General features: G+C 42.1%; 1 protein-coding gene across 1 annotated transcript in view; it reads right to left on the minus strand.

Moving 5' to 3' along the window:
- NEK10 (NIMA related kinase 10) overlaps nt 1–25,590 on the minus strand; it is a 199,701-nt gene extending 174,111 nt beyond the window's left edge. The window contains exons 1-5 of the mRNA XM_008709406.1: nt 25,517–25,590; nt 25,187–25,247; nt 17,124–17,254; nt 15,355–15,453; nt 4,516–4,600 (exon numbers count right to left, since the gene is read on the minus strand). Coding sequence (XP_008707628.1) covers nt 4,516–4,600; nt 15,355–15,453; nt 17,124–17,254; nt 25,187–25,247; nt 25,517–25,590 — 450 coding nt within the window. The remainder of the gene's footprint in view (nt 1–4,515; nt 4,601–15,354; nt 15,454–17,123; nt 17,255–25,186; nt 25,248–25,516) is intronic.
- Nucleotides 25,591–26,390: the final 800 nt, after the last annotated feature.

Raw genomic sequence — 26,390 nt, forward strand, 5'->3', positions numbered from 1 at the left:
TCAATGTGCAATACATGACGAATGTCCTCGCTCTGACTAGTCCCTGAGGTTTTCCTTTAAGAAAATAAAAAATGGGGGCGCCTGGGTGGCTCAGTCGTTAAGCGTCGCCTTCAGCTCAGGGCGTGATCCCAGAATCCTGGGATCGAGCCCCACATCAGGTTCCTCCGCTGAGAGCCAGCTTCTTCCTCTCCCACTCCCCCTGCTTGTGTTCCCTCTCTCGCTGGCTGTCTGTCTCTCTGTCAAATAAATAAATAAAATCTTTAAAAAATAAAAAAAATTTTTTAAACGATACAATAATGTAATACAGATAAGGAGTATGTTCTCCAAAAATGGACCACGATGCAGCACCCAAATGGGTGTTGTTAGTGCACAACTATTTTTGCCACAACTGAAAATGTCAGTGTCGTTAGACGCTCCCATCCTAGACCTAGTCAGCAACCAAACCGATGCCAGACACACTGCAGGGAGTGCTTAATAGTGAATCACAAATGTGATCACCTTACTCCGCTGTTCAAAACTCAAGAGTGGTTCCACACTGCTCATTCCTGGGTCATGATTTTAAGTCCCTTCTATGCACTGGTACCTTATCTTTCCAGATGGAAGAGCAATACTCCTCTAAAAACTTGCTTGTGCTCTATTTGCAGGGGGTGAGTCAAAGGGAAGCATAAGTCATGGTTCGAAGTTTCCTACCTTGGAGTCTGGAGGCAAGGTGGTTACCAGTGAAAGGATTAGGAGTTGACTCTGAAGGTTCAAGGTGAGAGGAAGAAGCAAAAAGCTCCATTTTAAAGTTTTTAAGTGGAATGCACTCCCACAATGCTTCTCAAACTCTCTGGCCTCTGTACTCCCTTATACTCTTAAAAATTACTGAGAACCTCAAAGAGTTTTGTTTATGTGGGTTGTATCTGTTCACCACATTAGAAGTTAAAGGTGAGAAATTTTTAAAGCACAGGAGAACACAAGCACCTGTTCCCTCAGCCCTCAGAGCCGTGACTTTGTCATACATCCTGTCGCCTCCGGAGAACTCCACTGCACACATGTAAGACAGTGAGTGGAAAAAGGCAAACAATATCGTGGCATTATTTTTAAGATATTTTTGGCCTGGTGGAACCCCTGAAAGCGTTTCAGAGACCCGTAAGCGGTCCCCAGGTCACACTTTGAGAACCACGATGCCACTGTCATCCACATGGCCATCCGAAATATCCCTGGAAATTTGGGACTTACGTAAAGAGACAAATTTGAGGCTGGAGATTAAGTACTTGCGAGCATAAAACAATGCCAACCACAAGTGTTAAAGCCAAGAGCGTGGAAGATAGGGGAGAAGATGTTTAAGGAAAGAACTTTGGGAAGGTTAACATTTAGGGAGGGAGGATTAAGAAAAAGAGCAAGTAAAGAATACAGAAAGGCGCAAAGTGCTGAGGAAGAGCTAGAGCCCCGTGGGATGGGGGGAGGGCAAACAGAAAACGTGGGAAAGCCTGTGTGCTGCTACAGGAGTTGAGGAATGCAGGTGCTGGGAAAAGGTCACTCAGCCTGACTATCTTTTTATTGTGGTTCCTAATGTAATTGTAGGTAGCAGCTTTTAAGATCCTCACTGTATCCTCAATAAGCAATGTGCTCCGGTTTCACAGGAATGATTGCAGGTGGGCATTTATCTTTATCCTGCCTGGGCCTCCTACTATACTTGAAGTCTCAGATCATATGTCTTTCTTTAATTATGACAAACTCTACGCATGTATACCTTCAAAATGGCTTCTCTTTCATTCCTTCTAGTTTTTTCTCACTGGAATCTCCATTAAGCATATACTGAAGTCTCCGGCAGGCAAGATCCAATCTAAGAGCCACCAGTTGAAGTATGGCTTCCAGAGAGAACCTTGTACACTGATTCAGTGTGCAAGTCATACAGCCCATCAGTCCTGACAGAAAGGAAGTAGGTTCAAGAGACATAGTCTGACCCTTCAAGAAATGGAGTAATGAAGGTAAGGTGAAGATCTGAAGGGTTACCTGGGTCAAGGAAAGGACATTTTTATGATAATGGAAAATAGAAAGGGAACCACTGACATAGTAAGAAAGAGAATAGGTAGAGGGGTAAGCCTTGGCAAGGAGGAGGGATATTTCTTCAGAAACAAGAAGAACATAAAGTTTCAAGATAATCCAAATATTTCAAGCAACAAAGAAGAGATAATAAGAAAGCTCCCACTGGGATGGCTTTGGTTTTCTCCATAAAACAGATGATGCTTTGATTTGGTGAGGATGACAGGGGTAGGAAGGGGTTGGGGTATGAGAAGTTGGGACCAGCCACCGTGGATTCTGTAGCACTAACTCAACAAGAGAGGAAAGGAACACCTAGTAAGGGTGAAGACTTGCTGAGATTCACCGGCATAAATTATAGTAAATCCCAGCAAAGCTTTGTGACTTCGGCCAACAATTCTTGGCAACTCAAGAAGTTAAACAACAGCCTGAGCACATGCTCTTCTTTGTGGAGAGAGCCAGGGGGAGAGATTCAGAGAGAATCCCCTTCTATGGAAAGGCTAGAAATCAGGGAAAGACTTCATTTAATGTGTGTTTAGTCACAAAATCCCATAAACAAAGAGGTCACTGAATTCTTTCCTGGAGAGAGCAGGGCAATCAACCCTGTCCCAGTCCATCAAGAACTAGACTAAGAAAGGCAATACTTTAGATGGAGATCAGCAGAGTATGAGACAACCGCCATCAATTCTCTGAACAAACAGAACATCTCAGAGAACATCTATTTTGCTAACTTCTAGAAGTCAAAAAACTAGATCTCCTGCTAACAATCCACCTTCCTGAGAGTCAAAGAGGGTGTTATTAATAATTAAGGGGGAACAATGAGCACATTCTGGGACTGATCTGGGCAAAATGGAACACATGGTCCACCCTTATTAGATACGGCACACACAGAATTGCAAACGGCAGCTCAGAAATACATGGAACACACAGGTCTGTAAGGCTGGTCATGGAGGAAAAAGGATGCTATCTTCCCGGAAAGCTTTGAGCAACCAGGACAGAAAGCCATTTGGAGTGTGCCCTGAGGCCCATGGTCAAAGGGCCAACTAAATGATAATAGCACAAAGCCCGCTCAGAATACCAAAGAGGAAGTGGTGATTCTTCTAAAGGAAAGATGTGGAACCACCATGAATCCCAGAAGTCTCAAATCAGAGCAGGCTCTGTAGTTGACTAGTACCAAAATACTTTTTTTAGTGCCAAGTTTGGAAAAGACAGTTATTGGGGTAATGAAGAGAGACACATTCGGACTCAAACAATTCACCAGTAAAATCAAATCCCAGGTAAAAGCTCTTCCAAGGGGTCTGGGCTTCCTAATAGCGTATCAGGACATTGTGTTAAAGGAGATGCTTCTTAGGGGGAAAAAATCTGTGAGGCATGTATGTATGTAGGTTAGTAGGTAGGTATACTAAGCATGTATGAATATTGAGAACACTCTAGATATTTAACACTGGCAAGCAGAAACAATAATGACTAAATAAGCAATCTTGAGGCTTTGGAGCAGCGGTTCTCAAACTGCTGGTCCCCTGATAAGCAGCATCAGCATTACCAGGGAATTTACTGGAAATGCAGATCTTCGGGCTCTCCCCAAACCTACTGAATTAGAAACTCTGGTAAGGGGCCCTAGCAATCATTAAGTCCTCCATGTGCTTCTGATGCACACCAAAGTGGGAGGGCTGCTGCTTGATGGAAGCAGGTATCTACCAGCCAGTGCTGGAAGAACTGTCAAGGTCCAGGTGAAATTCTAGGTAAGCTTTTCTTTAGAGCCCCACTGCGAAAGCACCAAGTGCTGGCTATGCAACGTGTGGGCCACGGACCAGTGGCACGGGCATCCTTTGGAAACTTGTTAGACATGCAGAGTCTTGGGCCTCACTGTATACCTGCCGAATCAGGAGCTGCAATTCACAAGATTCCCAGGGGATTCCCAGGTGCATTCACGTTTAAGAAGCACTAAACGAGAGGCAGCACACTCCACTAACCAGCGAGAGCAGGGAAAGGTTCTTGAGCTCGCGAGCCTCATTTGAGACAGGGGGGACGTCGTTTGCTCACCTCTAACTCGGGGTCTGAGGTCGGATATGGGGAAGGACACGGACTCTGGAGCAGATACCAAAACTGCAGACCCTGCCTCTCCCACAAGCTGTCTCCGGAGTCCCCTGAGAAGGCCCCCACTTGTCACGGCTGACGTTGACCTACTGAGCCGCTGAGCCTTGGAAACACACTCAAAGGTGTGGCCAAGTGTACATCTCTCTGAATTGCCTGTGGTTTAAGACATACACCAAAAGTTCCATCCACTTAATCCCACAGTTAATATAGCAGAAACATAGAGATTTTTTGTCTCTATTAAATCGTGTCTCATATCGTTTTAAATAGCAAGGGAGATACCTCCTAAATTTGAAAGCTACCGAGTTATGAGAGAGAAAAAAGGTTAACATGGTCCCAGTTTTTTATCTCATCTTCATAACAAGTAAGAATTATTTTTATTTTTTTCCAACCAACCTGATAACATGGATCCCTCATTAGTAGTCTCAGACAGATTAACACTCTCAGAAAATGAATAGATGGGGCTCGATGAACCCACTCTCTGAAAGAAGAAAAGAGAAAGCACGTTTGTCCATGTTTAAAAAGCCAACGTGACAGAACAACATAAGACGATGAAGGAGAACAAGGAACATACAAAGGAATAGCATTAGTTTATTTCAAACTTAACCTGCAATGAGGAGGTTCGTACCTGAACACTCAAACCACTGTAGTGCAAAATACATAAAAACTGTCATTATCATAATGAAGCAGAGGCCCCAGAATTATTTGGTTCTCAGGGCCCTTATTGGCTGAGGGCAGCGCCAGACCAAAGGACATAGCTAAAAGTTCCAACAATGAGGTTCGACTTAATAAGGATTTATGCCCTGATAACTTAGTACCTATTTGAAAAAATAATACACGTACATTATAAGAAAAATGTTTTTATTTTATTCTTGACCACACTTATGAATGGGGTGTGTGCACCTGTAGGCTCTAAACAAATTCTCAAGCCTTGTAACCAGGTTGCATTCTACCATCTTCATCTCCTCTACCCCGATTTTCACATCGTACTTGCTTTTATCATGACAACCACAGAAAACCCAGCTTCAGAAAGATACGCCATCATCTAAAGGAAGGCAGCATGACCTTCATATAAAAATGATGAAGTATGTGGGCCTGACAAATTTAAAAGACCCCATGACACCCCTGGGGGTTCTCTGTAGCCTCCAAGGCACTTCAGTGGGCAGTTTGGGAAACACTGTGATAAAGTATCTTCTTAGGTCAGTTTCCCCGGAAGCAGAGCCTGAGACAAAGGTTGGTGTGCGGGTGAATGATTAAGGACATGCCCTCGGGGGAGACCACTGAGGGTGGGGAGCACGAAGGAGAAGGGGGAAAGCAAGCTGCACCATCTCAAGCAGCACTTGTCTCACACTGCCCTCTAGGCTAGTCCGAGAGTGGCGCTTGGGGCAAATGTTAACAAAACCCTAAAACAAAAAGTACCTGTTATTCATAGTTAGCCAAGAAAAACTGAGGATGATGACAAAAGCTATTCCAGACTAGAATCCACATAATTTCTCCCACCCTCTCCCACCTCCACGGCGGAGGCAGTTATGCAGCCAGCAAGGTTAGGGGACTTTAAAGATCTGCCCTTCCGTCAAGTGGAACATTTGCTTATGCTGAGGTCCCAACCCAACCCTTGCCTGGCCTGCCTCGTATTAATCCTTAGCCTTTGGTGGCAGAATTCAGCTTCGTCTCCTCCACCATCCTGAGAAATTCAGCTCTGCCCCCAAACCTGCACATCTCAAAACTGAGTGCACGAGACCCCCTCCTCAAAAGCAGGACGAACATCTAGAGTCACTGCCCCTGTAGGTGTCAGCCCACCCCGACCCCATTCTACTCCATCCCAAATCCCATCCACTAAGGCTTTGCTCATGGGAAGGAGGTTGGTAAATACGCTTTTCCCATATTCTTATATTCCCAAGGATGCCTGAGTGTTCCTGATGGATTGAAGGCACTAGAAGAGGCCTTGCTCTGCAGAGAGAGGCTGAGCAAGATGTTCCAAAAGCATCACTGGCTGAGAATTGCTCTTCCTGCCATCACCAGGGCTCCCGGCAGGAGCTGCCCACCATAGCTACCATCAACCACGGCCCTCCTCCAGCCCAGGCACCATGACAGTGACACCTTTGCTATGGAGGCAAAGCTCAGTTTCTTCTGAGAATAAAGGCAGGACTCAACCCATCCCAGGGCTGCCCGCAAGGCAGAATTAGCCAACAGCACACTGGGAAGCTGCACTATAGTTCATCTTGATTTCCTTGCAGGGGAAAAAATAATGCAAATTTGAAATACACTTTGAATTCAAAACAATCACCTATGGGAACACTTGTAAGGATGTGGTTATTCTGAGGCTCCTATTACAGAGAGAATACGTTTAATCTTTATAAATAGGGAGATTGCACATGACTGCTTTCCCTTTCAGGTGCTGGGGTTAGCTAAAGATAGCACGTAGCCTGAACTGTGGTGCAAAGATACGACATCCCAAAGATCTAACAGAAATAATGATCAAGTTGCAACAGCTGCTAAAAATCTAATGAGGTTTAATGCTGATTGCTTTTCATTATTTAAGAGGAAAAGCCACAGGACATATTAAGAGGTGATTCATGCTACAAATATGTGTGCACTGGTATTTTTCCTGTTAACTATATACACTCTTCATGAGGAAAGTTCATGACCTTTGCAATGTTTTTCATATTAAAATAAATATGAAAAGTTTTCTTCTATTCCTCCCTTCTCTAAAAAAGAAAAGAAAAAAAATTCCAGAATAGGCTTCTTAAAATTATTATTATTAAAGGAGTATAAATAAATGAGTTCCAGAAAAGTCTGAGTTAAAAGTTCTGTTCCAAGCAAATGGGATTTTTTGTTTTGCAATTTTGGGACTGAAGCCCAAAGCTATTAATATTTCTACGTGATTCTGGCCTCTGCTGTTGTAAATGTAAATAGAATTCCTGGTGTCTGAGTCCTCTGGCTTCTCCCCCCTGAGCACTGACCTCTGAAGGAGCAGTTGTTCCTTCCTTGGCTCCCAGCCCTGAACCCCCCACAAGGACGCAGCACATGGGATGGAGCTCTGGTATTCAAGAGGAATGGAGTGTTCTGTAAGACGATATAGATCTCTGTTTGCCAAGAGTTGGGGGACTAGGAAACACACAACTTAGTGCAACCAGAGAATTACAGAGAATAATAGCGACCGATCATAAAGACGGTTGCCCTCGTTCTACTGAGGCAGCCACTGCAGTCCCGAGAAGCCGAGTGGCTGGCCCAGGGCTGCACAGGAGAGCAGAACTGGGGGCGGACTCCTGGGCCAGTGCTCCTGCCGTTCTTCCCATTCCCCCTCCCCCCAGGACCCCTGATCAGTGACTTTCCAAAATGAATCTACTGTCCTCTGAGGCAGCTCTGAAGAAGCTGTCTGTCTGCAAAGATAGTGTTTCCCTGGAGGGTATGTCCCAATATAGCCGCCACACAGCAGCAGATTCATGAGCGGGCAAATATTTATCCCCTCTTGTGACTGAACTTTTGCCACTTCTTTCACAGGACTATTAATACATGGCAGAGTGATCAGCTCCCACGACCTTTGTCCATGACCACCTGCCACGTTGCTTTCAGCATCACACGCCACTTTCTGCTATCGATACAAGAATGGAAGGAAAAATGGCACTGGCCACATAGTCATTGAAAGGAAGGTAGTCAGGGTTTCACCTTCTTGCATGGTAGACAAAACCAATATGGAGTGTGAGAGCTCTATGTAAAAATCAGTCCTGAAGCAGTGGTATTGGATCCTAGAGCTGCAAGTACCAACATCAACAAGACAGCCGAATGGTCTGAAGTCACTGAGTCCAGGGGCTGATGACGCACACACCAGAGGTTCACTCCCCGGCCTCATTTGTACCATGCTTAGCCAAATAAGCAGCATCTTCATGGTGGGATGTAATTTAAATTTCCCTTTTCATTAACGCACAAAACAACAACAACAACAAAACTTCCACCTGTGACTCAAAATTTAAGGGTGGAGAAATTCAAACCTGTTTCAAAATAAATATCATCCCAAATTCATAAAATAGAGCCCTGTGGGGTTTTTTTTTTTTTTTTTGGTGGCGGGACATACTAGAAAAGTAAAATTCACATCAAAATAGACATGGGAAAACTTGGAAGAAAAAAAGAACATGTGTGAAGAAATTAATTACAGATGAATATTCAAGGAATCTTTACTGACTTGTTCCACTATTCTTAATGGGTCTTTATTCTTTCTCTGTGTTGACTCCTAAATCTAGCCCCAAATAGGCTCCCAACCAAGAGTTCATCCAGTGGGTCTTTGCTGGTCCCTACAGTCAGGGGGATCTTGAGCAGAAAGGACTGTCTGAATGTGTTTCTTCTACATCCTTGATGGAAGTTTCAGAGGTAGAGTGCTTTCAAATATTTACTCATCACTTACTGGTAGCCAGACACTGTTACATGCCTGGGGTACAGTAAAGGACAAAACCATGCACTTGTGTTCATAGAGCTCACCTTCTAAAGGGAGAAGATGAATAATAAACACTGACTAATAAAAATTGATATGAGGTGGGATACAATGCAGGACAGCAAAGGTTAAAGTTTAAGGAGTCCAGGGGATATTATTTTAGGGCAGTCAGAGAAGGGTTCTCTGATAAAATTACATTCCAAGTGAATTGAGGAATGAGTCTAGGTCAGAAGAGCAAAAGGGTTAAGTATACAGTCCCTGAGCAGGAGTGTGGTTGATTGTTCAAGAATAGCGAGGAAGCCCGTGGGGCTGGAGCAAAGTGAGCAAAGACAAAGTAATAGGAGTTGAAGTCGGAGAGCTGGCAAGAGCCAGATCTGCAGGGCTTTGTAAAATAAGAATAGGGACTTTGGATTTTGTATTCGGGAAAGGCACTAGAAGGCTCTAAGCAAAAAACTAACATGATCTAACAGAGATTTTGAAAGGATCCTTTTGGAAGTAGTGTTGAGAACAGTATAGGAAGCCAGAGATCAAAGCAGGGAGCCCAGTTAGCCTACTGCAACTGTCCAAGCAAGACATGATGGCAGCTTGGACCAGGTAAACAGAGGGAGAAGAATAAAGCTCAGGGAGGGCAAGTTAAGCAAGAAAAACAAAAAGCCCTTTTTTCGGTTTGTCAACTTCGAGATCTCCAAAGAAGAAAAAATCCACTAAGCAATATATAAAACAAAAGATGAATTGACAACAGTTACATACAACTTAAGAGGTATGGTCTGCCGGAGCAACACGGATAAAGGAATGGGTGGACTTACGTAAGTGCGAGTGTTTGGGGGCTGGCTGATTTTAGCTATGGAAATGTGCTTCCTAGAATGTGTCTGGAACTCACTGCCTGGCTCTCAGAAGCTCATGAACTGACGGGAAGCTGTCATTTATTGATTTGGTTCTGGTGGTTGCACGTGGGCCAAGACCAAGCAACGCTTTCCTGGGAAGGTGGGGACATTTTAATTTCATGCCTGTTAGACAACCAAGTGAATGATTCTTGCAAGAAGCAGTAGTAGACAGCAGAAAAGAGAGAACATGATTACTGAAGTGATACCTTTCTGGTGCAAAACTGAAAGTAAATTTTAAATATATTTTGATTAATAAAGAACCCGGGAAACAGCAAGGCATAAGAGAAGAGTACCAGTTAAGTCTTGCCTGAGGACCCTGGGCTTGGCCTTAACCTCTCCACTACTGCATCTATCAAATGAGGCTGGACTGGATTTTTTCTTCAGGGCCCATTCCACCTCTGTAACTGGATGATGTCTTTTGTATGTGTGTGTGGGGGGGTATATATATATTTGAGGAGAATAACATTTCAGGAGAAATAAAAATGTAAGAACTAAATATTTGCTCCACGTTTGGTGATGGGAAGAAGCAGAATGCTTGCTTTTGTTTGAGGATTACGTGAGACCCTGGGTTCTTGAAGGTTCTTTTCTTCCTTTCCACAGTTAAGATTCTGAAACTTAGAGCAAAAGAGAGACAAAAAGACAAGATACTCAAGGAGCCTCAGCCAATGAGACAGCTCTTTTAAAAACTTTACTCTGGATAACAGCATAATACAGTTTTGTACATGCGTAATGATCTCTCATATAAGTGAAGAAAAAAAGCACAGACTTTAAAAAAAGATTAGAAGGAAATAAAGCAAGAATTAATGCAACTATTTCTAAGAGTGGTATAAAGGGTAATTTTTCATTTTTTATCATTTTCTGTATTCTCACATTTTTTATGGTGTTCAAAATAATTTAATGCAGAGAAATTCCATGACAGGAAGAATCTCAGTCTCCATGCTCTCCAATAAAACCAGTGTCAATGGCTTGAGTTGGAGATAAAAGACCCAAGCCCTGTTCCCTGGGAGCTCAGTGTATGGGGGAGAGGAACGGGGTCCCAGGGCCATGAGATGGGAAGAGAGGGCAGGACCATTTGAGGGACCAGAACAGCCAGGAAGGCAAAGAGGCGGGGGCAGCAGGCTTAAGGTGAGGATTAGCATGGGCAGAGGCTCAGAGGTGAGAGAAAATAACTCTCTGAGGAATAATGAGGGGCTTGCTTTCATCTTGGTGAGCCCAATGGATGCACCAGGCAGGAGCAAGAGATGAAGCCAAGAAGGACCAAGATCTCAGAGGGCTTTGTGAATCACTAGGGAACTGGAGCTTTACCCCAGTCATTAGGGGATGGCTGGAATTTACCAAAGTGACCAGGCTTCCCTTTCTCTAGGTGAGGAGGAAATCTTCAAAGGCCCTTTTTGGCCTGTCTGATACCTGATGAAAGAAAATCACAGAAAAAGCATCTCTCCATCAACTCTGTATATTTCAAGAACTAAATCAAGATACTGAAGAGATCACTGCTGTATCTTAACTTCCAGTCCTTTCCTCTCACCTCCCTAGACAGGGTCTGGGGAGCCAGTGCTGAGGATCAAGTAAAGCTCAAAGAAGGGTCACTTGCATCATGACCTAGGCCTAGCTTGGACATAGACAGCAAAGGTCTGTCTGGTAGACAAATAACTACACAGGTCCTGTTGGTTAGAAGTTCCTGGAAGGCCCCAGGACACTTTGAACAGCGCTTCTAAATTTTGAAGGCTCTGCTAGATGCTTTCCCCTGAATCAAGGGGTTATTTTTTTTTTTTTAAGATGTATTTATTTATTTTAGGGGTTGGGGAGGGGCAGAGAGAGAGGGAGAGAGAAACCCAAGCAGACTCTATGCTGAGCCTGATGAGGGGATTTATCTCACAACTCTGAGGTCAGACCTGAGCCGAAACCAAGAGTCAGATGCCTAACTAACTGTGCCACCCAGGCGCCCCCTATCCCAAGCAGTTCTTAAGCTCTTGTGTGGAGTATAAATAAATATCTTCCCGATCTAGACTTCCTACAGACTCATTTCCAAAACATGATATTTCCGAAAATAGGATGTAAAATAGTAACGATACCAACTTGTTATTAGAAAAGTGATTGCATTTTTAGACCAAAAAGGTCACGCTAAATGGATCAGGTGGTTTTCTTTTAACTGAAATTTGAAAACCTTGTATATACTTATCTCTATAAAAGTTACAGGCAGAGGAAGGGAGGATATCCTGGCAATTGTGGGATAATCGTACCAGGAAGAGACCGGTTAAGTGAAATCACTTTAAATAACACCAAATTTCATATTAAATAGCAGGGGACAAGATTTAATGAAAACATGATCTTAAAATATAAACTATGAAACTAAGATCTATTTTATCTTACATTTAACAAAATTTAAGTTATAATTGCAACTCTGCCCTAATAACCAGAACAAAGCAGGAATGGACTCTGCTGACGTTTTGGAGCATACTTTTTCTGACCAATCATGTAACATGATCCAACATCCCTGAATTCATTTTTTACTTTTGCAGCAAAAAGAGGTTCATTTTTGCAAATATATTAGAAAGAGTCATCAATTTGTCCTAAAGTCCTCTCCTAACCTTTGTTGGTCCAATTGTGCTTTTTTCAAGTCCCACTTCGTCATCTTCCTTGTTAATACCCTCTTCTTCAATTGTCAGTGGTCTCATTCTGCCAGTGCCTCCTTTGTTGGATCCCAACAGGTCAGCCCCATCACTTTTAGTATCTTCAGGAAATTCTATATCTTTAGCTAGATTTGCAAGTGAACTTCACAACTAGATTATGTTATATTTGTGCTGTGTAATAGGATCTGCACGTGGTCCGGCAATCAGCAAGGAATGGACCAACAAAGAGGGAGCTCAGAAGAACAGATACACAGAAGAGATATCTGAGTAGAGGCCAATTTTATAAGCAGTTAATTAGAGGAAATGTCAACTTTGTGATAAGTTTTACTTCCCTGTACGACCTCGTGACAACCTGGTCTTGGATACCAAGCACACTTTGTACTTCCCTGGACAGGCAGATGACAGGGAAGGGGGTGGATTTATTTTCGAACAGTAGACTCTCCTACAGACAAATGACATTATGGCAGAAGGGAGAGTTGGAAGATCAAAATTTGCTTCCATACTCTGCTACACATCAAGATTCATGACCACATGTAACCAGCAGTAACCTCAGCTTCAGACACAATACTTTCCTTGCCTTTTGAGCTCGACCATGAGGTGTTTGCAATGCTTACAGCGTCACCTCATCTGACCCTGGATTAACAAGTCCTGTCTCATTTCAGATGCCAGCTGGCGATTTCAGTTCTGAGAACAAGGGAGTAATCACAGGTCAATCTTAGGAAAAGCACCCAGAAAGGAGGTATCCAGAAGTGTGGTTTAGGGGAAGATTGCAGTTGGGGAGAATGAAATAGATCAAGAGAAAGAACAGCATCACTCGGGCATAAACCGACTTAGGACTTGGAAGGGCTCACACTCTACACATGAGACAAAATTCCCACTCAGCCACATCCTCAGGGTAAACCTGAATGGCATAGCACCTGAATATGTCCAATCTTGTCTACAGCCTGAACTGGACCAAAGACCAAAGTCCACGGTCCTTCCACCTCCCCCAGTACTTAGTTGTCATAATATAAATAAATAGTTTATATCCACCATATTTTCCCTTGTATTGGGATAGTGGGTAAATATTTTGCTGACCAGACTAGATGCTGAGTCCCTAGAAGAAAGGGATCATGCGTCCTAGTCATCTTTGTATTTTCACCCTCTCTTCCTTCCCCACTGTTTATTCCCTCTCTTCTCTGCACACAGTAGATATTCAAAAATTTATTTATTGAATCGAATCCAAGCTTTCCAGCCAACATTAAATCTGATGTTTGCAAAGAAAAGGACAGGAAGCTATACCAGCAAAGGCCCTGAGATGTAATTCTTTTATAAGTCTAAATTTAGAGGGAAAAGGAGGAGAAAAGGTAAATCTGGCTATCTTAGCAAGGTCATATGGGGAGAGAAACAATGGAAGACCTTTACACTTAAGCCATCTTTGACCCAACCCTGCTTTTAGAATAGAACTGAACGTAACAATCTGTCAGCAGCCAAAGGATGACATAAAAGGATGCCCTTGATGTTCAACATTCCTAAATTCCTTCTCGTACTATGAAAGCAAAGACATCTATAATCATCTCTTCCTAGTTTGAAGATTTCCAGGGACTACTCATGTTGCAAGTCAGTAATTCCATCCAATCTAAGATGCCTCATTAATCACTAAGAATTTGAAAAGGTCCTGACAAGGGATCTCTTAACTTCAGAATTGTTAAGATCTTTTCGACTGTTGGATGCCAACCCTTGCCCGATTAGTTTCCCTAACAATTTCTGCATCTAGTGCCCTCAGACTGCAGACACAGTGACATCTCTCACATCTTTAATATAGGAAATATTCTGCCTTCCTCAAAGTACTGACCTGATAAATGGTCTACTGGACATCTCTTGAAGAGTCCATGATAGTCGTCTTCAAAACAAATTAAAGAACATCATTTCCTAATACCATTTCAGGCATAATTATTCTGCTATTACCCATTGTTCTACTCTGTTTAAGCTCAAGAAGAAAACAGTCCAGGACAACTTCATGTCCTTTGTAGTAGCGTTCATTAATCTTTCAACAATCTCTGAGTATATTGTCAAGAACTGAGCAGGGACCCAATTCCATAACCATGATAAAGATTTTAGGTTTTTTGTATTATCTGAGCCAGTCTAATAATCCTCTGCCTAAATCAAGTACAAAGGCATAACAGATGCAGTCCCAATCCTGGATTGCTTTAAACTAAACCAATGTATTTGGCAGCCACTATCCAATACTTAAAAACATCATACTAAATAACCCCCCTGCAAAAGATCAAATCATTAGACCACCACTTAGGTAGGCATATTTAGTAGCTGATTCATCATGGAGGACCCACCACCATACTGTTCTACTTAAAGTCAGCTATTGCACTGGACCGAGTCACTTGGTCCAGGCATTAAATTATTAGTATTTCTCCTATTTTCCAGAATAGGAGTAATTTTTTCCCATCTCACTGGGGCAGAATTCAGGTATCTCAATCAAGTCCCACAGCAATGGGGGAGATTCAAGGTTCTTTATAGGCATCTTCCCAGCTGATACTTGGGGGAGAGAGCCTGGGCCTCCAGGGAAGAATAGAAGGCAAGGTCCCACCATGACACAGTGCCAGGAGTCACCTCATATCTAGCAGTAGCATCACCAGCTCGCACTTCAAGCAGCCCAAATGGATAGAAAATTTAGTCCTGACTGCAATTCAACACTAGTCAATGGCTCACTGAAAATCCCTGATGTTTGTGAGACAGAATCTAGAGGTCTTGCTAATCCTTCTCTACAGTCCCAACACTGCACCTGTGTTAAGACAAGGAAGAGTAATGGAGAGCACATCTGACTTGGTCCTGAGAAGAAACATCATCACTGGGCCATGACTGGAGGTTATACATTCATCCTTTCCCCAGGGTCAAGGCTGGGGCAGCCCATTTAATCAGTCTTTGTATCAACCACAGAAGTATCCCAGGAGGATGTTGGCCATGGGGTTACCCAATGTCTGTTTCATAATGACCCTGACAATAAACTCCTCCCGAGTATCCAGATTCAAAGTAAGAAAAGTAAGAAAAACAGTATAACCCGGGTTATGCCATTTTACCTTATCTGTTATAACATTTGGCTAAATGCAGTACTTAACCAGAGTAATTTGAATGAGATCGCCTGCAGTGCCTATTCATCTGCCTCCTGCTAAATGATATTTGCTCTATTTTATCTTTCAAGTATGATGTATGTTCAATCTCATAAACTGCTTCAAACCATATGCTAGGAATATGCCATTCTTGGGTAAATTGTTGGTCTTTTCTGGGAGAATCTTACCTGCAGATGAGTCTGTTTTTCACCAAGGCTGTAAAGATCTCCTGAAATAGTTTATGCTGGGGATGTTTGCTGAAGTTTCTCTCATTCTTGTAGTTTATGCTGATATGGAACAAACAGAAAAGCATTTTGTAACCGAAATTTTTTAGGCTGCCTCAGAGCTCCTATTGCAGGCACAGATCATCTGTATTCACGCAGATATTGAAGGATTCTCGGGATTTAACATATTGCTAAAGGTACATATCGACTGTTAAAAAAGGAACTAGAAAGTCAATTATAAATAATAATAAAGATCGAGCATACGTACTTCATTTCACCAAGTAACTAAATTATTCCTCATAAACACTTCATAGCTAAACTTGTTCAGGGGGTGGAAAAGGGGATACGAAGCGAAAGAATGATGAGAACATAGTATCTAGACGCTGTGCATGAGGCAGTACGCAATTCTTCCCTTCGTTTTCCCACCCACACCCCCACTGGCTGCTATAGCCATTAACACCAGCGCTTACCATGCATATTTCCCTGTAGGTAATATGGATTCATCAAACACGGCCTACACCCCTCCAGCCGTGAAAAGTTTCTGTGGTTACTGATTGTTTGCTGTGTATGGGTATGTGTCTGTGTGTGTCTGTGTGTGTTTAACAAAGTCTGGAGGCATCCCATCTTCAGCTTCTTTCTTTTGCTATTACAGCCAATTGAAGAGGTTATAAATACCGCAAAACAGTCCACTTTAAAACTGGGAGAGGATAAGAGATAATGCACAAAATGGTGACATTGCTATAAAATATATGATATACTATTTTTGTGCATATGAAAATAGACCAGGTTTAAGATCCAGGCCAAATAAGCTGGAATTACATGAACATACCACCTCAAAGCAAGTTCCATGGCCTTATATCATCATTTGTACTGTTCCGCCTTTGCAGTCTTTCAGATGTCCTTGGACAGTGAGCATGTCCCTACCCTAGCCAGGTGAGGGCTGTAATGCATTCTTAGTATCTAGTAGACTTACTATGTAAGAAGTTTTAGGGAATTTAGTGTTCCGCACTAAATACAAACCGCATAATGTCATGTGATTTTGTGGAATATTAAATTCATTGTCATAAAATGACAGGGAGACAAAAATCTAGGACAAATAAATAAATGATCGTTCTAGAATATTCATCTTGTTATTTCGTGCCATTCATTATTTACATGGCACTGAGTGCCAAATGATGTCAGCACACTGTAAAACTGAGAGAACCAGCTCCTGGAAGGGGAGTGGCCCACAGACTGTGCAACTCCTAGGAGGTTTAAATGGCAATAGGAGAGAGGAGCATGGATTGACGGTTTCCATGTTAAAGGTGAGGTGCAATCCCTTCAACTGAAAACCTCAATTGCTTTGACAACCACAGTCCTTAGCCACCACATCTGCTCACAGCAATGGCTTCTTCTATGCCTCCTCAGTGCTGGCAAGGTATGGACAGACCAAAAGCTGAATACAAAGCCTGGAATCAACCAGGCCAGGTCAACAACCTGAAACCACTTTCTCATGGACCAAATGCCAAAGGTATCTCAGCAAGGTGTCCTGAAACTCCCAGGCTGGTTCCAGATGCAGCCATTAAGCTGTATTTACGCACTACTTCTGGGAATGATTTAAGCATGAACTAAAATGATTAAGTTAAGACTCCCCGTGGTAAATTTTTAGACAGCTTTAAATTTTAGCTCCTGTGACAAAGTTTGAGGCTAATTAGAATAGGTTGCTGAAGGCAAGGGAGATACTGGATTCTTACCTAAAATTTTCCAGTTCAACTGCTTCTGTGGACTCATGCCACTGACTTCGGGCTCTGTGTCCACCCACCTTGATGACGTGCTCGGTCTTCGTCATGCTATTCTGGGCACTATCGAAGTTAATGGCTGGAAGCTGCAGAAATAGGAGCCCAGGACTCATGAGGATAACAATAAAGAAAGTAACAAAATGGGGGGAAGGGGTAAATGGAGGCCAAATAAAGGGAATGAGCTTTTTCCCAAACCAATAATTAACATGAGAGCCAAGCCAATGTAGTTTCCCAAGATTCAAACATCTTTGACTTAAACATTTATTCTCTCTACCTTACGCTGCTTTATTTTTCTTCATAGCTTGTGACACCACCTGCCATATCTTACAGTTATTTATGTATTTTCAGTCTCCCTTGGACTATAATGGCGGCTCAACATGAGAAGCACTTTGAACACAGTCAGGCCTGAGCATTAGGAGTTTTTGAAGCTGCTTGGGTGATTCGAATGCGCCACCAGAATAGAGAGTTCCCAGATCCAGCTAGAACTCTCTGGTAGAGTGTGAAACCCCAAAGTCATCATTCTTCAACATTTGCCAATCATACACACTGCTTGCCAGGTGTTAGGGACATAAAGGTAAAGAAGATTCTATTCCTTTTAATCAGTCTGAACATCTTGATTAGTCAATCACATTTATAAAAGTCATGAATTCACCAAAAGAAAAGTAAAAATTTGCTTAAAAAAAAAGAAAAAGAAAAAAATTGCTTAAATTAACTATAACAACTCAAGTATGCCCCCCACTTACAATATGAACTTGTAATTATTTACATAATAAATTGTAAGTTATCGGTATTAAAATAGTTTCATCTACCAATATGTACCTATGACTGGGATAACCCCGAGGATTGTTTTTTTGTACCATGGTAAAGCTGAGCATAGTGCAAACCAATACCTTATTCTTTCCAAAGTACAAGTGAAGGATATTCTATAGCTAGTGAAATTATTACAGATGAGGTAAATAGAACACAATAGAAATAAATAAAGGATCCACTTTCCCATTCTATATATTTATCAAACAAAACTACTATATGTTGTACTTACTTTATTCTGCCAAAATATTTGACACTAATCCACATGAAGACATCATTTCCCTATCCAAAAAGAGTATGTCTGACTTCCCATTAGGCAGTCAGCTTCTAAAAAGATGCATTATAATAATGACATTGTTTAATGGCTAGCAAAAAAAAAAAAAAAAAATTCCTTCATCATATGCCAGCACAGCTGCATTCTCAAAACATTAATAATAAATCTTTCATCCTGTTAAACTACCTTTCCATCTTAGTAGAGTGGGCCAATCAACCCACAAACACCACAAGACAACGGGCCATGGGCACTGGAGAGAGTAAGGCTTATTGGCTAAGAGAACTAACTCTAGGCCAGATGCCCTGGTTTAAAACTACCAAGAGGCAGCTGCATGATCTTGGAAATGTTACTAATCTCCCTGTGGATTAGTTTCCACATCATCGAAATGGAAATAATAATAATAATTGTGTGCAGAGTTATTACGAAAACTAAGTGAGTTAGTATTTATAAAGCATTTGCTATGTGCCTGGCATAGTTTCCGAGTGCTTTATAAATACTTTTAATCCTCATGATTATTCCCACCATACAGATGAATTGGCTAACCAACTAAAATGTGTCCTTACAAATTAGATGACCCCTGGATGTGATAACCCAAATGACATTGGCCATGAAGTCACAGCAATGAGCAAATGTTCCAGTGTTACACAGGAAACATCACTATGTAGCAAACAGGAAGTGGATTTTCTGGGTCCAAGGTGTTTCAAACCCCCTGCCATTACCACAACTCCCAGAACGCTGATCACAAGAGGGAAGTGGTCAGCACAGAGAAAAATGGTCCAGTCCACTCAGGGAAGAGGGGTGGAAATCTGCCACAGCCTACAGCCATTCCCTTTGCCGGCGGAACAGGCAGCCAGAATTGGGAATCAACTCATGGAGACTCAGTAGGTAAGATGGACTTGGCTGCTATAGTTGCAAAGACCATGAACTTAATAGAAGGAACCTTGAAGCAACCAGCCCTCTTCTGACAAAAACAATGTGAGTTCAGAGTCCAATTCAAAACCCAGAGCCTTTTCCCTTGCCTCCCCAATTCCTCGGGCTCTCCGTATTCTTCAACATCTACTGTAGGAGGTCCAGTAAAACCTGGATGATACCGCTCACCCCCTGGGATTGTCACCATCAGGGTATCCATGTGAGCCGCCCCTTACAGATTTCTTCACATTAAGCCATTAGTTCTTCTAAAGCATACTACATTTGACAGATTATTCTGGGCAACCCAACATCTGAAACTTTGGACATAATAAATTCCCATAACACAAATTGACAGAGATCATTTTACAATGTGTCCTGTCCTTTCCCATGAGTGATGGATTTGCAGGCACTTGGATTTGAAAACCTATTCAAAAGGCACAGGACCCAACCATCATTCATCTTCACGACCGCCATCATCATAGATGATACTTACATGGCGCTCACCACATGCCAGGCACTGTTCAAAGTGCTTTGCAAGTATTAAATATATTTAATCCTTATAACAACCCTATGAGATAAATATCATTTTCTAGATGAGAAAACTAAGGCACACAGGGGCTGAGTGACTTGCCTAAGGGTCACCTAGCTAGCAAGGGGCAGAGCTCGTATTTAAATCCAGGCAACCTGCCTCCCTCTCCAACATTCTCAGTCCTCCACCATCTGTGCATGTATCTCTAGTGCTGAGAAACACTATCCTGAGTCAGTCCTCTTGATTTTCAGAGTTCTACTCTTGCCCAAGGCTTTTTTCATGCTGAGATGAAAATCTCTCCCTGTGCTCTGTTCCTGTCCTCCAGTCCAGCATCATCTCTTTGCACAATATTTGAAAGGACTAAACTGTTTCTGTAAATGTGTAGAGGGGTTGGTTCTGGGGGAATCCCCAGACTTCATGCTGTGAGGACAAACAACCCTGGGGAGAGGCCTCTCACCCACAAACAGCGCCCACTTGCCAGCCCCGGCTGGTGTTGAGAGGATCACAGCACTTAGCAGGAACCCCATCAGGGACCTGAACCAGAACCCTCCAGGCCAATTGCTCTAAATTCATGACCCAGGAAATGGGTGAGAGACAGTAAATGATCAGTGTTGCTTTAAACCACTAAATTTTAGAACGATTTGCTATGCAGGATTTGATAAGATATCTACCACGGACTAAAATAAGAATCCACTAGCCCCTATAATGTAAATAAATAAATGAATAAACCAAACAGGTCAGGCGAATATAAAACTGGGCCCCAAGTTCTGGCTGCACTGAATTGGTCACTTGTCCCGGAAACTACCGTAGTGTTTGACCACTCCACGCCTGGGCGTGTGTTGTAGATGGCGACTCCCGATCATGTTTCAGGGCTCAGCTCAAACAGCCTCCTGCTGAGCACCTGCCCCAGCCTTCTTGGCACACCGGTTCCCTCCCTTCCTGGTGGCATTACTACGCTGACCTCTCTTATAGCACTTACCACACCTGTCTAGTTTACACATCAGCCTCTTCCCTTTGAACACGGCCACCCTGAGGGCAGCATCCTATCTGTCTATCTTTGTGTTCTTAGCACCTCTCACAGAGCCTGGCACACAGTATGGACTCAAGGGGGAAACTTGAATGAACGCTTACTTTATCTTCCGTCTCGTTCCTAAATTGTTGCATTGTTCACCACTTCTAGATGCGTCCATCCGTTCCACACTTTTGTTGCAGACACATAACTTGTCAGAAGTGTGATGAGGCACTGGGCATATAGGAAGCAGAACAACCACAGCCTCTGCCTTCAAGGAGTTCAGAGTCCCTTGGGGTGGGGGAGGGGTGAGCCAGCATGAGAACAGGCTGCAAGATGAGTGAACAAGGGTTTGTTGCAGTAGAAAGTAAAGGAGAGACAGGGCGGGCCATGGACCAGGATGCCAAGAGTGTTTCAGAGTACTCCAGACAGACTTTTATGGGCTGGAAGACAGAGGACAGCTACGTGTGCTCTAGAAAATGAGAGGCACCTGAGCAGCTTGAATAGTATGAGCGGAAAGTGAAGAGACTTACAGACTGAAACGAAGGACTTTCCTAAAAACGTGATTGTGTCACTTCTGATTGGAAATGTCAACATTCCCTAGTGCTTATGGGATCAAATACAAAATGTGTAGATGGGCCTTCAGACGCTGCACAATGTCATCCAGCTGTAGGTATGACTACTTCCAACAGGAACGTCTTGCCACCATTTCACTTAAATGCTTGTTACTGCCCTTTCTCAGATATCTGATTATTTTACTCACTTCACTGATGGATGCCTTTCCACCAATTCCACTGATGCAAAACCGGCCCATTTTCCAAGAACCATCTCCTTCCTGTGATTCGAACTAAAAGTGGACTCCTTATGCCTGTCAAAATCCATACACCGCCGTCCGTACCACTCATGCAGGACTCATGTCTTGCCTTCTCATGGGCTGTGACTGCCTCTCCCATACCTCATCCCTCAGAACACAGGAACTGTGCCTTATGCCTTTTCTTTCCACAGTATTTATCAAAACCTCTTTCATTTCAAGATCATTAATTGGTCTATAATGAATTCATTTGTTCTTTCTTCTACCTTTTTTACTTATTGCGAACCAACTTCTCAGCTTCCTGTGACTTTGAATGTAGGGGAAGAAATCTGAATTCCAGCTCTTGGCAGATTACTTCAAGATTTGTGGAAACCTCTGGTGAAATCTCCAACCAACTTTGTAATTTCACTTTGCTTCAACAACCCTGGGGCAATTCCTTTCCTTGAATTATTTGTCTTTACTGGGTTATGGTTATTCTAACCCTGCCCCCTCAGTGTTCTGTCCCACTGTTGGACTGTCCAACAGAACAGCAAGCTCTAATGTGGTTAAACAAGGCACACAGAGATAGAACAGTCAAGACAAAGAAAGAAAGTAGAACATTGGAACATAAGGAAACAATAGAGAAGTGGCTTGGCTCATTAGAGATTCAGATAAAGGACATTCAGTTCTTTGCGATTCTCTGCCGAAACCACAAAGTAAATTTCCTCTGCAACCGATTAATTGGCCATTTTGGTCCATTTGCAAATAACAGGCCAGATCTTGTTAGATCAGAAATTCAGGTGAGTGAGCCCTACTCCCAAATTTCTCTTTTCAAACTGACTGCTAAAAATCTCAGAGCCAAATATGTGACCCACTTGCATATTTTGATGGCAGCTCTGTGTGCCTCGCTCTACTTTGTCCCCAACCCTTGTTCTTCTTTCTTCATTGGCCCTAGTTTTAATTTATGATAAACTGTCATACTTTGTGTATCTTTGAAAAATCCTCCCTACTTTCTTTCTGGAACAAGCAAGATATAAATAAATGCTTGATTTATTCTTTCCAATATCTTTCTTCTCCATACTATTCAAATAAAAGGAGAATAGGGTGTTCAGAATAACATTTATTATTTCAAAATGAAAAATGAATTAAGGTTTGATAAACAGAATTAGAAATGAATTCTGTGAACCTTGGGACCTTCATATCATTGAGGACATTTTCATTTCTTCTTAGAACCACCTACTTTCTGAATAATTCAAGCATTACAAATATGCATTTTTATACATGTGAAAGACTTCACAAAAAGCTATGCCATGCAAACTTGTCAGACAACAAACTGCAAATTCTAAAATTGGTTAAAGAAAGAGGAGCTGTTAAATTCACTTTAGTTAACCCCACCAGGTGTTAACAAGAAAGTGGTGGTGAAAGGAGACACAATAGGTCTAGTCAGCATGGGCTTCAAAGTTGGAAAATTAGAGGCAAAAACCACCCTTTGTGGGGCGCCTGGGTGGCTCGGTCCATTGAGCTTCTGACTCTTGGTTTCAGCTCAGGTCATGATCTCAGGGTAGTGATCGAGCCCCACATCAGGCTCCCCACTCAGCACAGAGTCTAATTGGGATTTCTCTCTCCCTCTCCCTCTGCCTCCACCCCTACTCATGCCTGCGTGCTCTCTTAAATAAATAAATAAATAAATCTTTTTTTTTTCACTTTTTTTTTTGATCTATTTTTTTTTTATTTTATTAATAATGATTTTTTATTATATTATGTTAGTCACCATACAGTACATCCCCGGTTTTCGATGTAAGGCTCGATGATTCATTAGTTAAATCTTTAAAACAACACCATTGGTGTTTCTTTTATTCTGGCCATGAAGTTATACATGACCATGACGTAACTCAATTCTTAAACTGTAATTCAATTTGACAAAAACAGACCAAGAACCCACCAAATGGAGGATACAGTAAACCAGAGGCAAAGTCAAAGTTGCTGGCATTGGGAAATACATAATCTCATCTGGAAATAAGACATGTAGACAAGCATTTCCAAAACAAGGAAGAACATAGTGCTGCAACCGTGAAAGATTGCTTTGGGAAGAGAAAGATTGCTTCCAGAATGCAAAATAAAGGAAAGTTATTTGTGGAAGCGGTATCACTCAATTTGGGTCTTAGAAATAGATGAGATTTGATAGTAAGGAATGGGAGAGGGGCCAATTTTCGGGAGAAGGGAATAGTAAAAGCAAACAGTAGAAGTCTTTGACATCATGGTTACATCTTAGGATGTACAGTGAGAAAGAATGGGAGCCACAACCAAAACTGTATGCTGAGTTACCTCGCTTACCTTCTAAGAAAGAATGGATGGGATTTGGGGTACCTATCCATGAAGGCTCGTGAGCAGCAAGCCAGGGAGATTCTTTTAGCAGGGCAGAAATAGACAAAGAGCAAGAATGACTGCTGACACCGTTGGATGGGAAGAAACTGCTCACGGGGCCATAGACTAAATAACAGAGAAGAAGGATTGATAGGTGAAAAGATATTTAACGACCATGTTTACTCTGAATCAAGGATTATCCGACTATTTTTTGAACTGGAATTTAATTTCCCAAGTCATTTAAAAGGTTTCTCAGTGGCTAGAGGCATATATTGCAAAGATGTAGTGTTTGGGTTCAGATCTGTTTTCCAGCTATCAGCTGGCTGGCTGTATGATCTTGAGAATGTCACTTAATTCCTTGTGCCTCAGTTTCCTACTCTATAAAAGTGGGGGATGTGGTTACTAAACAGGGTGATGTACCAGACACATAGTAAACATTCCCTAAATATGAGCTATATTATATGGCCTTTATGTGCCATCAAATCATTAGAAAGTCATTCTCGACTATAAATAAATAGATAAAAATGTTGTAGCTCTCAATTAGTTTGATGGGTATACCAAAATCCATCAGGATTCCCACCACTTGATCTGTTAAACAAATTTATTTAAACAAGTGTGGCATAATAGACTTCGGTGCCAGCATCCCTACCATTTGCCAGTTAATGATAATGAGTGTCTACTGTTAACATTAGCATTAGCATTGCTGTGCTGTTCCCCAAATCTTCATGAATGCCTCGAATCTCAGGACTCTCCCAAGTCTTACAGAAACAAAACCAAAAAGAAAAGTTTCAAGATAAATTCTAGCAGACATACCATTCTTTCTCCATGTAATAAAAATATAAAAATGCTATCATAAAAACAGCCAAATTTACTCCTTTCCCCTCTTTTCGGTGAGATAAAATGTGCAGCAAGTGTCAAGAGCAGGACTGTAGGAACTGGGCAGCATGAGGAGGGGTGGAGGGGAGAAGAAAGGAAACCCAGTAATCAGTGTTTGGGAAAAAATCAAATTCCCTAAAGCTCCAAAGAGTCAAACACTGGGCATTCAACAGAACAGTACACTGTTTCTAGACTGAAGGGCTTTGGTAATTAGGACACATGGCAATAAGCAGAAAATAAAGCAGGGCCCAGCCATGAGAGGAGAATGAGAAGGCTGTAGATGGCTGACTGTTGTCAGAACCTGAACTAGATATGAGAGAACCAGCCAGATGAAGAAAGACAAAACATCTTGAAGAACTAAGAAAAGCAGATACATATTATTGTTCATAAACATGTTAAGTCCCTTGGGAAACATGTGAGTTCTCTTTCACTAATGCACCACAGTCTTTGAAAACATTACCTGTTGTTTGCTTGACTGGACGTTCAAAAGACAACGAAGCCTTTTAAGATCTGAATAGTCCCTAGAAGAAAGAAGAACACGACATCAAGCAACTGAAGACTCCAGGCGAACTCGTCATCCCCACGGATGGCATTGCCCCCCCCCCCAGGCCTATTTTATAGGTGGAAACCTATATACACTAGAACTCTAGAAATGATCAAACATTTCAGTAAACACCATAACCTAGAGCAGCCATTGTCAAGGGTCTGCTCTATTTCTCAAAAAGCCATTAAATCAGGTTGCTGGCCACTGTCTGAGTTACTAATTAGCAAAGATTCAGTAAGGGGTTACCTGGTGGTGATTCCTTGTTGTTTTTTATCAGTTGATTTTTCTGTGGTCTTCACCTTTTTGTCTTGATCAGGCATTGTAAAACATCAATGCCCCAGAATTAACATCTCCTGCCTTTCAAAATGAACGGGAGGAGAAGACTTTAGTTGGTTTGTGTCCTCCAAAATATTCTCAGGCAAAAGTCACTTTACAATACTTATTTAAGTATGCAAACACTAACATTTATTTATAATACAACAATAATAATAATAATATGAATTGCATTTCGGGGCATCTGGGTGGCTTAGTCGGTTGAATGTCTGCCTAGGTTTTGGCTCAGGTCATGATCTCAGGGTCTTGGGATCGAGCCCCATGTTGAGCTCCGTGCTCAACAGGGAGTCTGCTTGAGATTCTCTCTTTCCTTTTCCTTTTGCCTCTTCCCCCTTTTCTAAAACAAATAAGTAAATCTTAAAAAAAAATACGTGAGTAGCATTTATTATTTTTCATCCAAAGGTCTTCAGACACATTTAGGGCATAGTTTATAGGTATGGTAGCCCATGAGCCTCTGTCTTCTGAGTCACCCTTGATTTCAAATATTCTGACCCATTGTCCCAATAAATACACTATTCTGCTTGTCAGAAAAAGTGTTCCCATTGGAAATTTATCTTTAAGCAAATACCTGGAGCCCAACAAATGCTTTTATGCCCTCTTACTTGTCTTCTCGACAAGTATCCTTAACTGTATGCTGCTAATTCAAGGGGTTCCTCCCTCATCATGTGTCATCCCCCTAAGAGCCCAGAGAAAGCCCCACCCACCCTCAAATAAGCATTACGTGTCAAAGATAAACACAAAATTTCACTGGATTTCCAGATTTCCTAAAGCTTTTAAACTGCCACCT

The sequence above is a fragment of the Ursus maritimus genome, unplaced genomic scaffold, assembly GCF_017311325.1.
Source record: "Ursus maritimus isolate PB19 unplaced genomic scaffold, ASM1731132v1 scaffold_20, whole genome shotgun sequence".
Classification (NCBI taxonomy): domain Eukaryota; kingdom Metazoa; phylum Chordata; class Mammalia; order Carnivora; family Ursidae; genus Ursus; species Ursus maritimus.